Raw genomic sequence first — 16,602 nt, 5'->3', positions numbered from 1 at the left:
AAATAGCCAACAATTTAACGGTGTTGATTCAATGTGCATCATTGTTCCATCACTAATTTTAAAAATATTCGGTAAAACTCGGTTAACTCCGACGAAATTTTGATATTTACATATCAAAATAATATATATATCAAAATAAATAAATTAAATATTTACATTGTTACGTTGTTTCATTTTCATTGCATAAATGCACTAAACTTGTTTTTCAAACACAATATTTAAATATCACCAAACTTACCATCAAAAATATCACTTAAAACACTAATTTCAATTCGATAAAATATAAATACATGATAACGAATAAGTTCATACATGCAAAAATAATTTAAATATATTAATAACACTCAATTTGAGTTTAGGGTAATTCGAATCTAAAGCAAACATTAACTAAAAAAGACTTGTAAAAATAGAAATCATGAAAGTGAAGCGTCACAATGAGATGAGTTGAAATTTGCACCGATATCCGATAGAACATGTAAGCCACTCACCTACAAAAATATTTTGAACAAAAAATTAAATCAAAAAATGATTAATTAAATATATTTGATAACAAATTAAAATCACATATACAAAATATAATCAAATAAAAGTAATTTTAAATCAACGTACTGTTCTTGTTCCTCGTAGTGTGGATAAGATCGATAGTCTCCAGGGAATAAAAAAGAAGTAAAAGCGTCATTTGTAGTATCGCTCGTGTTGGTATGACTATACTCCCCTTGTTCATAGTTTGAGCTTGTTTGTCCATGATATGAATAAGAACGTCCGTACCCATACACATCAGTAGGTTGGTCATAACCATGATAAGAACCACTATGTTCTTGAGGGTATCCATAATGATCATAACTTCTATCACCGTCACCATAATATTGAGTTTGACTTTCATCATCATCATCACTACGAAACTCTGTCAATCTGGCCAATCTCTCACGTCTCTCTTTGAATGGCCTAGCACCATGGTCGGTATCTTGTGTCGTGATCACGTTATCAGGTTCACTATCATCCCATGCTCTATGTTGTGTCTCTTGATCACCTCCATCATCATCATCATTACCACCATTCGGAGATGGAGATCTACTCGTACCTCTATCGGATTGGGTACCAATCTCCCTATCCAACCAAGACAAGTCGTTATTATCCATCAAAGGATCTTCTGTCTCTCTCAACCACTGGTCTAAAACGTCATCATGCTCAAATATGGAATCTAGATCAATAGGATTGTAATAACTATCTTCTGATCTACGATCCATAATATTGCGAGCTCGTAATCTCATGTTATAATGTGCAAACACCAAGTTCCCCAACTTTTCCATTTTGAGTCTATTACGAGGACGAGTGTGAATTAAAGCAAAGGTACTCCAATTTCTTTCACAACCTGAAGACGAGCAAGTTTGACTCAAGACTTTAATTGCTATTTTTCTGAGATCAGGTGCATCATGACCATAATTATACCACCAATCAGCTGAGAAAAAGAAAAGAAAAATATTAAATAATTATTACTTGTTATTGTATCAATTATTATTATTATTTATATATATTACCTGGTAAAGAAGTTTTACTCATGTTTCTAGTTAGAGCATCACCGAACTCCCCCGTCGCGTCAATAAACAATTTAATCTATTTAAAATGTAAAGAATGATTCAAAAACAATAAGAAAAAGTTCATATACTATAATTAAATTATAAATACAAAAAATTTAAAATAACTTTGAATTATTTGATAATAGTATGTATTAATACCTGGTCTATCGCCTTCCCTTGATTAATCATATCTGGTTCCAACTTTTTGATAACCCTTTTCGTTGCTTGAAAAAGTTCATTGCTTTCCACTAAGAAGTTATCATATTGAAACTGAGGATTTAAATAATACGCTGCAATAAATAACAATATCAATTTTCTTAATATCAAAATGTTAATAAAATATTAATATTTAAATTATATTAAAAACATTTAATTGTTACCTGCCATATGAAGATCTGATTTAAGATGATCTGACCACCTCTTTTCAATCAATTGGATATACGGTCGATGATATCTTACCGAATCTATTATTGATTGTTTGACTCTTCCCATACCTTCATAAATTACAGTCAGAGTGGGCTTTTTATCTTGGTCAACAATTTTCAAGAGTTTAACCAAAGGTTCCATGACCTTACAGACCTCTTCTGCCTTCTCCCAGAATTCACGTTGCATGATCAAATCTGAAACCGTTTTTGCTAATTCTCTTTTCTTCTTATCTCTCATAAGTCCCATTCGCAACCATTCATCAGATGCAAACATGATTTTCAAAGCTGATTGATGTCGAATAAGACTTTGCAGAGCAATGTATTGCGTAGCAAACCGTGTGATCCCAGGACGTAACAATTCATGCCCCTCAGTAAATTTTCTCATCAAACTCACGAGTTTGTTACTATTATATATGAATCCTGTTATTTGTCGACCACTTGAAATAACACGAGTAAATAATGGCAATTTTCCCATGTCCTCCAAAATTAGGTCGATGGTATGTGCGGCACAAGGTGTCCAATACAAATGAGGTTTTCTTAACATTAAATCCAAACCTGCAGCCCGATATGATGCTTCATTGTCTGTCACAATCTGAATAACATTATTTTCACCGATTTCATCTACTACCTTCTCCATCAAACCAAGTAAGTACTCTGATGTCTTAGTAATTCCAGTTGCATTGATTGATTTGTGAAATATCATATTTCTATCAGAATATACCATGAAGTTGATGATGGACATCCTATTTTTTGATGTCCACCCATCACACATCACAGTACAACCATATATTGGCCATTTCTTTTTAAGAGATCCAATATAATCTCTTAACTCTTCTACTTCCATGTCCAAATATTTTCCTCCAATCTCGTATGGTGTGGGACCCCTGATGCCACTCCCTGCCTCTGCAATAGAATCCACCATAGTCTGAAAATATGGACTCTTGGCTGCATGAAATGGGACCGAGTTGAAGAGAAAAAACTTTGTAATTGCTCGGCCAACCTTATTCAATAATTTTTTCCCACTCCATGATCCTTTCAATTTTTTCTGTGTGGCTTCTTTTGACCTATACAAATAAGGATCCAATCCTCTGGTCGAAACATCATGCACATCTTTTTCTGCCCGTCTCAAATCTTGTTCGGCATTTTTAAATTCTTTCTCTGCTCTTCGCAATTCATGACTATCTCTAACACTGAAAGTTCGAAATAATCCTCCACTTTTTTTCGTTGTCCCAGATGAAGTGCCAAGTCCTCTACCCCCACCTTTAGAACTACTAGGGATATCTGAAACTGAATGTCTTCTTCGATACTCGTCTTCTTGTAAAGATCGTCGACTCATATCACATGCCATTCTCATTTGGGCATTTTCTTCTCTTTCAGCAGAATCGAGCGACTCGTCATCTGAGTCGTCTATAGGTATACTATCATCAAACTCAATCCCACTTCCAGATATTTCATGTAATCTGTTCATTGATATTTCCTTTTGTCTTTTTTCCGCTGCTTTTAATTTTGATTTCGCTATCATTTGCTTCCTCATCAACAATCGAGTTTCTTTGGGACATTTTGGACAAGCCGTCACTTCTCCTATTTTAGAAGACAAATGCTCTTTAAGACGTGTAATGCCCCCACTCATGATTTTATCACAATAGTTGCATTTTACTTTCCTTTTATTTCCCTCAAATGCAGTACCATGTTGCCAACCAATGTCCTCTTCTCTAGGCATCCTATAATTTATAAATAAATATATAGATCAAATATGTTATAAAATTAATCACTATAAATAAAATGCAACAACAATGATGCCACGTGTAATGAAAAATTAGAATTTTCAACGCATTATTCACTATAATAATACTATATTTGAAAAAATAAATAAAATGCAAAGTAAATATTATAAAATTAATCAATATAAGTAGAATATGATGCCACGTGTAATGAAAAATTTGAAATGTTCAACACATTATTCATTATAATGTTATTTTATTTGAAAAAAATTATTTTTTAATTAATCAACCTGATTGTAAGGACATGTGGAATTGTTGTTTCCTTGATTTTTGACTAAGGGTGTGTTTGATTGCAGTGAAAATATTTGTTTGCAAATCATTTGTCACACAAATGATTTTCAAGACAAATCCTTTTCAATGATTTGAGCACAACATGAAAATTTTTGTGAAAAAATTATTTTTATTATTTGAATTGCATAAAACAAAAAAAATCAAAAATAAAATCAAAAAACACCCCCCCCCCCTTGATCTTAGTATTCTCTACTAGAGTAACAAAAACTATATATATTCTAATTTTTTTTTCTTAAAACCAATCATAATCATGCTCTTCAACCTTAAATTAATTTTATCTATTAATTTCATCTTCAATCCATTTAAACATCACTTTAATCTTTTGCAAAAAATCTTAGAATTTTTTATTAAAAAATATCACCATCTTCCAATTCCAAAATCTTATCTTGTTCGTAAAATTTGACGGTTAAAGTAAATTAATCGTAAGGTTGCAAATTAGAGTAAAAACTTTTTGTAAAAGGTTGAATATGACTTGTTTCGGAAAGCAAAATCAAATGAATTTTAGTCAAATACAAAGATAATGAGATCATTTTGCACTAAGAAATCATAGATGCAATATAAAATAAATACCCTAAACTCGACACTAGTAAAATCCACCCATTTTCAATTTTTGAGTTTTTCAGACTAAAAATTTGAGATGACAGACTTGTTTAAATGATTTCAACATAAAATAATTATTCTTGATCGATTTTCATACAAAAACTAAGAAATTTTTTTTTTTTTAAATCCCTAATTTTTTACCTATATCTTTAAAAAATTTGAAAAAAAAATCCTTTATGACAAAATAGAGTATTCAAAACTCAATTGAGTTGTCAAAAATTTAATTTTTAGATGAAAACTATTAGTTCGAATAATTAAAGTATTCCATATTGAGAAATGTGATAAATGAGATCTAGAAGACCATTTATAAAAAAAAAAAGTCTACTAATAAATATCCTACCAACTTAGGTATTATTTAGAAAGAAATACTCTTGGGAGGGTCCTTTAAGTAATCTTCCCTTTTGTTTACGAGCACAATAAATGCACTTCAAAAATTAAAATAGGAAGATATTTTGATAAAAAAATAATCATGCTCTTCAACCTTAAATTAATTTTATCTATTAATTTCATCTTCAATCCATTTAAACATCACTTTAATCTTTTGCAAAAAATCTTAGAATTTTTTATTAAAAATATCACCATCTTCCAATTCCAAAATCTTATCTTGTTCGTAAAATTTGACGGTTAAAGTAAATTAATCGTAAGGTTGCAAATTAGAGTAAAAACTTTTTGTAAGAGGTTGAATATGACTTGTTTTGGAAAGCAAAATCAAATGAATTTTAGTCAAATACAAAGATAATGAGATCATTTTGCACTAAGAAATCATAGATGCAATATAAAATAAATATCCTAAACCCTAACCCATCTCACAAAACAAATCCATATGCTTCACCCACCATTTTCAATGTTAAAATCTATCAAAATATAAAATAATTTCCACTTCTTAACCATTACAAATTATATACATTAGAAGTTAATATATATTATACAAAATATTGAAAAGAAAAAAAAAAGAGAGGAAAACAAATCTCATGCTCTATCAAAAAATAAGCTAAATCTTACTTGATTTGAAGTAAATCCACCTTTTGATGATTTTTGTTCTTCACTTGATGGATGGAGAAGATGAAGTTTGGTGGAGAAGAGGAAGGAATAATGGAGAACATTGATTGGGGGTGAAATAATTGAAAAAAAAGGTAAAACTCGGTTAACTCGGACGAGATTTTGAAAATCTCGTCCGAGTCAACTCGTTAATCTCACGAGTTAATGAAAAAACATCATTTTCTCGGTTATCTCGTTCGTCTCGGACGAGTTTTGCGAAAATATCGTCCGAGACGACTCGCATAACTCACGAGACGCGTTCGTCTCATAACTCATTGTGAGTTGGTCTCGTTCACCGCCGATACCGAGTTAACTCGGGCGATACGTCTCGGTCTCGGACGAGTTTTAAAACCATGCTCGTCCGTACGGATATCAGCTACGTCACCATGTTCCCAGATTTCATCCCGCAGGCTAGGATCCTATCCAAAAATTGTGATTTCTGTAGGGGTACACATTTTTTGGGGAAGGACACGTGCGTGTTAAAATTATCGTATCTCATGGCCCGTGTCTCCGTTTTTAACGTAATCAATTCTCAATCGTCCGTATCGAAAATACCTACATTTCCTAAGTAGAACAATTTTTTTCTGGATTCATCTTCCTTACCGAAAAAGGCAAACAATGGAAAGCTCCACCCGGGCGAGCGTTCCCGTCTAAAACTCAAAATTTCTGACATTTTTTTAAAAACCCGTATCTCACTCTCCGCAAACTCAAAAAATTCGTAGCACATACCCACTCATCCGTACGGATGTCAGCTACGTCACCATATTCCCTGATTTCATCCCGCAGGCCAGGATCCTATCCGAAAATTGTTATTTCTGTAGGGGTACACCTTTTTTGGGGTTGAATAAGTGTGCGTTAAAATTATCGTATCTCATGGCCTGTGTCTCCGGTTTTAACGTAATCAATGCTCAATCGTCCATATTGGAAATACCTACATTTCCCAAGGAGAACAATTTTCTGTCTGGATTCATCTTCCTTACCGAAAAAGGCAAACAATGGAAAGCTCCACCCGGGCGAGCGTTCCCGTCGAAAACTCAAAATTTCTGAAATTTTTTTAAAAACCCATATCTCACTCTCCGCAAACTCAAAAAAGTCGTAGCACATACCCACTCGTCCGTACGGATGTCAGCTACGTCACCATGTTCCCAGATTTCATTCCGTAGGCAAGGATCCTATCCGAAAATTGTGATTTCTGTAGGGGTACATATTTTTTGGGAAAGGACACATGTGCGTTAAAATTATCGTATCTCATCACCTGTGTTACCGTTTTTAACGTAATCCATGCTCAATCGTCCGTATCGAAAATACCTACATTTCCCAAGGAGAACAATTTTCTGTCTGGATTCATCTTCCTTATCAAAAAAGGCAAACAATGGAAAGCTCCACTCGGGCGAGCGTTCCCGTCGAAAACTCAAAATTTCTGACATTTTTTTAAAAACCCGTATCTAACTCTCCGCAAACTCAAAAAATTCGTAGCACATACCCACTCGTCCGTACGGATGTCAGCTACGTCACCATGTTCCCAGATTTCATCCCGCAGGCCAGGATCCTATCCGAAAATTGTGATTTCTGTAGGGGTACACCTTTTTTTGGGCAGGACACGTGTGCGTTAAAATTATCGTATCTCATCACCCGTGCCTCCGTTTTTAACATAATCCATAGCCAATCGTCCGTATCGAAAATACCTACCTTTCCCAAGGAGAACAATTTTTTTTCTGGATTCATCTTCCTTACCGAAAAAGGCAAACAATGGGAAGCTCCACCCGGGCGAGCGTTCCCGTCGAAAACTCAAAATTTCTGACATTTTTTTAAAAACCCGTATCTCACTCTCCACAAACTCAAAAAATTCGTAGCACATACCCACTCGTCCGAACGGATATCAGCTACGTCACCATGTTCCCAGATTTCATCCCGCAGGCTAGGATCCTATCCAAAAATTGTGATTTCTGTAGGGGTACACATTTTTTGGGGAAGGACACGTGCGTGTTAAAATTATCGTATCTCATAGCCCGTGTCTCCGTTTTTAACGTAATCAATTCTCAATCGTCCGTATCGAAAATACCTACATTTCCTAAGTAGAACAATTTTCTGTCTGGATTCATCTTCCTTACCGAAAAAGGCAAACAATGGAAAGCTCCACCCGGGCGAGCGTTCCCGTCGAAAACTCAAAATTTCTGACATTTTTATAAAAACCCGTATCTCACTCTCCGCAAACTCAAAAAATTCGTAGCACATACCCACTCATCCGTACAGATGTCAGCTACGTCACCATATTCCCTGATTTCATCCCGTAGGCCAGGATCCTATCCAAAAATTGTGATTTCTGTAGGGGTACACCTTTTTTGGGGTTGGACAAGTGTGCGTTAAAATTATCGTATCTCATGGCCTGTGTCTCCGTTTTTAACGTAATCCATGCTCAATCGTCCGTATCGAAAATACCTACATTTCCCAAGGAGAACAATTTTCTGTCTGGATTCATCTTCCTTACCGAAAAGGGCAAACAATGGGAAGCTCCACCCGGGCGAGCGTTCCCGTCGAAAACTCAAAATTTCTGACGTTTTTCGAAACGCCCGTATCTCACTCTCCGCCTACTCAAAAAATTCGTAGCACATACTCACTCGTCCGTACGGATGTCAGCTACGTCACCATGTTCCCAGATTTCATCCCGCAGGCCGGGATCCTATCCGAAAATTGTGATTTCTGTAGGGGTACACCTTTTTCTAGACAGGACACGTGCACATTCAAATGGTCGTATCTCATGGCCCGTGTCTCCGTTTTTAACGTAATCCATGCTCAATCGTCCGTATCGAAAATACCTACATTTCCCAAGGAGAACAATTTTCTGTCTGGATTCATCTTCCTTACCGAAAAGGGCAAACAATGGGAAGCTCCACCCGGGCGAGCGTTCCCGTCGAAAACTCAAAATTTCTGACGTTTTTCGAAACGCCCGTATCTCACTCTCCGCCTACTCAAAAAATTCGTAGCACATACTCACTCGTCCGTACGGATGTCAGCTACGTCACCATGTTCCCAGATTTCATCCCGCAGGCCGGGATCCTATCCGAAAATTGTGATTTCTGTAGGGGTACACATTTTTTGGGGAAGGACACGTGCGTGTTAAAATTTTTATCTCATCACCTGTATCTCCGTTTTTAACGTAATCCATGCTCAATCGTCCGTATCGGAAATACCTACATTTCCCAAGGAGAATAATTTTCTGTCTGGATTCATCTTCCTTATCAAAAAAGATAAACAATGGGAAGCTCCACCCGGGCGAGCGTTCCCGTCGAAAACTCAAAATTTCTGACGTTTTTTTAAACTCCCGTATCTCACTCTCCGCAAACTCAAAAAATTTGTAGCACATACCCACTCGTCCGTACGGATGTCAGCTACGTCACCATGTTCCCAGATTTCATCCCACAGGCTAGGATCCTATCCGAAAATTATGATTTCTGTAGGGGTACACATTTTTTGGGGAAGGACACGTGCACCTGGGAGACCGTTCCTATCGAAAATTTAAAATTTCTAACATTTTTTCAGACGCTCGTATCTCACTATCTGCTTAACTCGAAAAATCCGTAGTGTATACCCACTCATCCGTACGGATGTTAGCAACGTCACCATGTTCCTGGATTTTGTCCCGTAGGCCGTGATCCTTTCCGAAGAAGATGATTTCCATGGGGGTACACCTTTTTTGGAAAAAGACACGTGCGTGTTCAAACGGTCGTATCTCATGGCCTGTATTTTGGTTTTTAATGTAATCCATGCTCAATCGTCCGTATCGAAAATTTCGACGTTGTCCGAGGAGAAAGATTCATGTTTTGGATTGGCATTCCTTGTCGAAAATGACAAACAACGGGAAGCTCCGTCCGGGCGACCGTTCCCGTCGAAAAACTCAATATTTCTGACATTTTTTTAGACGCCCGTATCTCACTCTCCGCTCCACTCAAAAAATCCGTAGCGTATACCCACTCGTCCGTACGGATGTTAGCAACGTCACCATGTTCCCGGATTTCATCCCGCAGGCCGGGATCCTTTCCGAATAAGTTAATTTCTGTGGGGGTACACCTTTCTTGGAAAAAGACACGTGCGCGTTCAAATGGTCGTATCTCTTCCCCCGTGTTTTGGTTTTTAATGTAATCCATGCCCAATCATTCATATCAAAAATTATGACGTTGTCCAAGAAGAAAGATTCCTGTTTCGGATTGGCGTTCCTTGCCGAAAATGGCAAACAACGGGAAGCTCCTTCCGGGCGACCGTTCTCATCGAAAACTTGAAATTTCTAACGTTTTTTCAGACGCCCGTATCTCACTCTCCGCTCGACTCCAAAAATCTGTAGCGCATACCCACTCGTCCGTACGAATGTTAGCTACGTCACCATGTTCCCGGATTTCTTCCCGCAGACCGGAATCCTTTCCGAAGAAGGTGATTTTCGTGAGGGTAAACCATTCTCAAAAAAAGATACGTGCGTGTTCAAATGGTCGTATCTCATCCCCCATATTTCAATTTTTAACGTAATCTACGCCCAATCGTCCGTATCGAAAATTTCGACGTTGTCCGAGGAGAAAGATTTCTGTTTCAGATTAGCGTTCATTACCGAAAATGGCAAACAACGGGAAGCTTCACCTGGGCGACCGTTCCTATCGAAAATTTAAAATTTCTAACATTTTTTCAGACGCTCGTATCTCACTATCCGCTTAACTCGAAAAATCCGTAGCGTATACCCACTCATCCGTACGGATGTTAGCAACATCACCATGTTCCTGGATTTTGTCCCGTAGGCCGTGATCCTTTCCGAAGAAGATGATTTTCGCGGGGGTACACCTTTTTTGGAAAAAGACACGTGCGTGTTCAAACGGTCGTATCTCATGGCCTGTATTTCGGTTTTTAATGTAATCCACACCCAATCGTCCGTATCGAAAATTTTGACGTTTTCCGAGGAGAAAGATTCCTATTTTGGATTGGCATTCATTGTCGAAAATGACAAACAACGGGAAGCTCCGTCCGGGCGACCGTTCCCGTCGAAAAACTCAATATTTCTGACATTTTTTTAGACGCCCGTATCTCACTCTCCGCTCGACTCAAAAAATCCGTAGCGTATACCCACTCGTCCGTACGGATGTTAGCAACGTCACCATGTTCCCGGATTTCATCCCGCAGGCCGGGATCCTTTCCGAATAAGTTAATTTCTGTGGGGGTACACCTTTCTTAGAAAAAGACACGTGCACGTTCAAATAGTCATATCTCTTCCCCCGTATTTTGGTTTTTAATGTAATCCATGCCCAATCATTCATATCAAAAACTACGACGTTGTTCAAGAAGAAAGATTCCTATTTCGGATTGGCGTTCCTTGCCGAAAATGACAAACAACGGGAAGCTCCGTCCGGGCAACCGTTCTCGTCGAAAACTTGAAATTTCTAACATTTTTTTAGACGCCCGTATCTCACTCTCCGCTCGACTCGAAAAATCTGTAGCGCATACCCACTCATCCGTACAAATGTTAGCTACGTCACCATGTTCCCGGATTTCTTCCCGCAGACCGGAATCCTTTCCGAAGAAGGTGATTTTCGTGAGGGTAAACCTTTCTCAAAAAAAGATACGTGCGTGTTCAAATGGTCGTATCTCATCCCCCGTATTTCGGTTTTTAACGTAATCTACGCCCAATCGTCCGTATCGAAAATTTCGACGTTGTTCGAGGAGAAAGATTTCTATTTCAGATTGGCGTTCATTACCGAAAATGGCAAACAAAGGGAAGCTTCACCTGGGCGACCGTTCCTATCGAAAATTTCAAATTTCTAACATTTTTTCAGACGCTCGTATCTCACTATCCGCTTAACTCAAAAAATCCGTAGCGTATACCCACTCATCCATACGGATGTTAGCAACGTTACCTTGTTCCTGGATTTTGTCCCGTAGGCCGGGATCCTTTCCGAAGAAGATGATTTCCGTGGGGGTACACCTTTTTTGGAAAAAGACACGTGCGCGTTCAAACGGTCGTATCTCATGGCCTGTATTTCGGTTTTTAATGTAATCCACCCCTAATCGTCCGTATCGAAAATTTCGACGTTGTCCGATGAGAAAGATTCCTATTTTGGATTGGCATTCCTTGTCGAAAATGACAAACAACGGGAAGCTCCGTCCACGCGACCGTTCCCGTCGAAAAACTCAATATTTCTGACATTTTTTTAGACGCCCGTATCTCACTCTCCGCTCGACTCAAAAAATCCATAGCGTATACCCACTCGTCCGTACGGATGTTAGCAACGTCACCATGTTCCCGGATTTCATCCCGCAGGCCGGGATCCTTTCCGAATAAGTTAATTTCTGTGGGGGTACACCTTTCTTAGAAAAAGACACGTGCGCGTTCAAATGGTCGTATCTCTTCCCCCGTATTTCAGTTTTTAATGTAATCCATGCCCAATCATTCATATCAAAAATTACGACGTTGTCCAAGAAGAAAGATTCCTATTTCGGATTGGCGTTACTTGCCGAAAATGGCAAACAACGGGAAGCTCCGTCCGGGCAACCTTTCTCGTCAAAAACTCGAAATTTCTAACATTTTTTCAGACGCCCGTATCTCACTCTCCGCTCGACTCAAAAAATCTGTAGCGCATACCCACTCGTCCGTACGAATGTTAGCTATGTCACCATGTTCCCGGATTTCATCCCGCAGACCGGAATCCTTTCTGAAGAAGGTGATTTTCGTGAGGGTAAACCTTTCTCAAAAAAAGATACGTGCGTGTTCAAATGGTCGTATCTCATCCCCCGTTTTTCTGTTATTAACGTAATCTACGCCCAATAGTCCGTATCGAAAATTTCAACGTTGTCCGAAGAGAAAGATTTCTGTTTCAGATTGGCGTTCATTACCGAAAATGGCAAACAACGGGAAGCTTCACCTGGGCGACCGTTCTTATCGAAAATTTAAAATTTCTAACATTTTTTCAGACGCTCGTATCTCACTATCCGGTTAACTCGAAAAATCCGTAACGTATACCCACTCATCCGTACGGATGTTAGCAACGTCACCATGTTTCTGGATTTTGTCCCGCAGGCCGGGATCCTTTCCGAAGAAGATGATTTCTGTGAGGGTACACCTTTTTTGGAAAAAGACACGTGCGCTTTCAAACGGTCGTATCTCATGGCCTGTATTTCGGTTTTTAATGTAATCCATGCCCATTCGTCCGTATCGAAAATTTCGACGTTGTCCGAGGAGAAAGATTCCTATTTTGGATTGGCATTCCTTGTCGAAAATGACAAACAACGGGAAGCTCCGTCCAGGCGACCGTTCCCGTCAAAAAACTCAATATTTCTGACATTTTTTTAGACGCCCGTATCTCACTCTCCGCTCGACTCAAAAAATCCGTAGAGTATACCCACTCGTTCGTACAGATGTTAGCAACATCACCATGTTCCCGGATTTCATCCCGCAGGCCGGGATCCTTTCCGAATAAGTTTATTTCTGTGGGGGTACACCTTTCTTAGAAAAAGACACGTGCGCGTTTAAATGTTCGTATCTCTTCCCCCGTATTTCGGTTTTTAATGTAATCCATGCCCAATCATTCATATCAAAAATTACGACGTTGTCCAAGAAGAAAGATTCCTATTTCTGATTGGCGTTCCTTGCCGAAAATCGCAAACAATGGGAAGCTCCATCCGTGCGACCGTTCTCGTCGAAAACTCAAAATTTCTAACATTTTTTCAGACGCCTGTATCTCACTCTCCACTCGACTTGAAAAATCTGTAGCGCATACCCACTCGTCCGTACGAATGTTAGCTACATCACCATGTTCCCGGATTTCATCCCGCAGACCGGAATCCTTTCCGAAGATGGTGATTTTCGTGAGGGTAAACCTTTCTCAAAAAAAGATACGTGCGTGTTCAAATGGTCGTATCTCATCCCCCGTATTTCTGTTATTAACGTAATCTATGTCCAATCGTCCGTATCAAAAATTTCAACGTTGTTCGAAGAGAAAGATTTCTGTTTCAGATTGGCATTCATTACCGAAAATGGCAAATAACGGGAAGCTTCACCTAGGCAACCGTTCTTATCGAAAATTTAAAATTTCTAACATTTTTTCGGACACTCGTATCTCACTATCCGATTAACTCGAAAAATCCGTAGCATATACCCACTCATCCGTACGGATGTTAGCAACGTCACCATGTTTCTGGATTTTGTCCCGCAGGCCGGGATCCTTTCCGAAAAAGATGATTTCCGTGAGGGTACACCTTTTTTGGAAAAAAACACGTGCGCTTTCAAACGGTCGTATCTCATGGCCTGTATTTCAGTTTTTAATGTAATCCACGCCCAATCGTCCGTATCGAAAATTTCGACGTTGTCCGAGGAGAAAGATTCCTATTTTGGATTGGCATTCCTTGTCGAAAATGACAAACAACGGGAAGCTCCGTCCGGGCGACCGTTCCCGTCAAAAAACTCAATATTTCTGACATTTTTTTAGACGCCCGTATCTCACTCTCCGCTCGACTCGAAAAATCCGTAGCGTATACCCACTCGTCCGTACAGATGTTAGCTACGTCACCATGTTCCCGGATTTCATCCCGCAGGCCGGGATCCTTTCCGAATAAGTTGATTTCTGTGGGGGTACACTTTTCTTAGAAAAAGACACGTGCGCGTTCAAATGGTCGTATCTCTTCCCCCGTATTTTAGTTTTTAATGTAATCCATGCCCAATCATTCATATCAAAAATTACGACGTTGTCCAAGAAGAAAGATTCCTATTTCGAATTGGCGTTCCTTGCCGAAAATGGCAAACAACGGGAAGCTCCGTCCGGGCGACCGTTCTTGTCGAAAACTCCAAATTTCTAACGTTTTTTCAGACGCCCGTATCTCACTCTCCGCTCGACTCAAAAAATCTGTAGCACATACCCACTCGTCCGTACGAATGTTAGCTACGTCACCATGTTCCCGGATTTCATCCCGCAGACCGGAATCCTTTCCGAAGAAGGTTATTTCCGTGAGGGTAAACCTTTCTCAAAAAAAAATACGTGCGTGTTCAAATGGTCGTATCTCATCCCTCGTATTTCGGTTTTTAACGTAATCTACGCCCAATCGTCTGTATTAAAAATTTTGACGTTGTCCGAGGAGAAATATTCCTGTTTCAGATTGGCGTTCATTACCGAAAATGGCAAACAACGGGAAGCTTCACCTGGGCGACCGTTCCTATCGAAAATTCAAAATTTCTGATATTTTTTCAGACGCTCGTATCTCACTATCCGCTTAACTCGAAAAATTCGTAGCGTATACCCACTCATCCGTACGGATGTTAGCTACATCACCATGTTTCTGGATTTTGTCCCGCAGGCCGGGATCCTTTCCGAAGAAGATGATTTCCGTGGGGGTACACCTTTTTCGGAAAAAGACACGTGCACGTTCAAACGGTCGTATCTCATGGCCTGTATTTCAGTTTTTAATTTAATACACGCCCAATCGTCCGTATCGAAAATTTCGACGTTGTCCGAGGAGAAAGATTCCTATTTTTGATTGGCATTCCTTGTCGAAAATGACAAACAACGGAAAGCTCCGTCCGGACAACCGTTCCCGTCGAAAACTCAATATTTCTGACATTTTTTTAGACGCCTGTATCTCACTCTCCACTCGACTCGAAAAATCTGTAGCGTATACCCACTCGTCCGTATGGATGTTAGCTACGTCACCATGTTCCCGGATTTCATCCTGCAGGCTAGGATCCTTTCCGAAAAAGTTGATTTCTGTGGGGTACACCTTTCTTAGAAAAAGACACGTGCGCGTTCAAATGGTCGTATCTCATCCCCCGTATTTCGGTTTTTAATGTAATCCATGCCCAATCGTCCATATCAAAAATTACGACGTTGTCCAAGAAGAAAGATTCCTGTTTCGAAATGGCGTTCCTTGCCGAAAATGGCAAACAACGGGAAGCTCCGTCCGGGCGACCGTTCCCGTCAAAAACTCAATATTTCTGACATTTTTTTAGACGCCCGTATCTCACTCTCCGCTCGACTCGAAAAATCCGTAGCGTATACCCACTCGTCCGTACGGATGTTAGCTACGTCACCATGTTCCCGGATTTCATCCCGCAGGCTGGGATCCTTTCCGAATAAGTTTATTTCTGTGAGGGTACACCTTTCTTAGAAAAAGACACGTGCGCGTTCAAATGGTCGTATCTCTTCCCCCGTATTTCAGTTTTTAATGTAATCCATGCCCAATCATTCATATCAAAAATTACGACGTTGTCCAAGAAGAAAGATTCCTGTTTCGGATTGGCGTTCCTTGCCGAAAATGGCAAACAACGGGAAGCTCCGTCCGGGCGACCGTTCTCGTCGAAAACTCAAAATTTCTAACGTTTTTTCAGACGCCCGTATCTCACTCTCCGCTCGACTCGAAAAATCTGTAGCGCATACCCACTCGTCCGTACGAATGTTAGCTACGTCACCATGTTCCCGAATTTCATCCCGTAGACCGGAATCCTTTCCGAAGAAGGTGATTTTCGTGAGGGTAAACCTTTCTCAAAAAAATATACGTGCGTGTTCAAATGGTCGTATCTCATCCCCCGTATTTCGGTTTTTCACGTAATATACGTCCAATCGTCCGTATCAAAAATTTCGACGTTGTCCGAAGAAAAAGATTTCTGTTTCAGATTGGCGTTCATTACCGAAAATGGCAAACAACGGGAAGCTTCACCTGGGCGACCGTTCTTATCGAAAATTTAAAATTTCTAACATTTTTTCAGACGCTCGTATCTCACTATCCGCTTAACTCAAAAAATCTGTAGCATATACCCACTCATCCGTACGGATGTTAGCTACGTCACCATGTTTCTGGATTTTGTCCCGCAGGCCGGGATCCTTTCCGAAGAAGATGATTTCCCTGGGGGTACACCTTTTTTGGAAAAAG

At 39.4% G+C, this 16,602-nt stretch overlaps 1 protein-coding gene across 1 annotated transcript; it reads right to left on the bottom strand.

The window, feature by feature from the left end:
• Positions 1–276: 276 nt before the first annotated feature.
• On the bottom strand, positions 277–3,749 carry LOC147392502 (uncharacterized). The gene is made up of 5 exons (XM_086457348.1): positions 1,958–3,749; positions 1,737–1,867; positions 1,539–1,614; positions 610–1,459; positions 277–488 (listed from the first exon to the last, which is right to left on the bottom strand). The coding sequence occupies exons 1-5, from the start codon at positions 3,720–3,722 to the stop codon at positions 485–487; spliced, it is 2,826 nt and encodes a 941-aa protein (XP_086313474.1). The 5' UTR covers positions 3,723–3,749; the 3' UTR covers positions 277–484.
• Positions 3,750–16,602: the final 12,853 nt, after the last annotated feature.

Source organism: Akebia trifoliata, chromosome 11 (assembly GCF_017979445.1).
Source record: "Akebia trifoliata isolate Shusen 1 chromosome 11, ASM1797944v1, whole genome shotgun sequence".
NCBI classification, from domain to species: Eukaryota; Viridiplantae; Streptophyta; class Magnoliopsida; order Ranunculales; family Lardizabalaceae; genus Akebia; species Akebia trifoliata.
The sequence above is the reverse complement of the archived record's forward strand: the minus strand, read 5'-3'. Positions and strand labels throughout refer to the sequence as shown.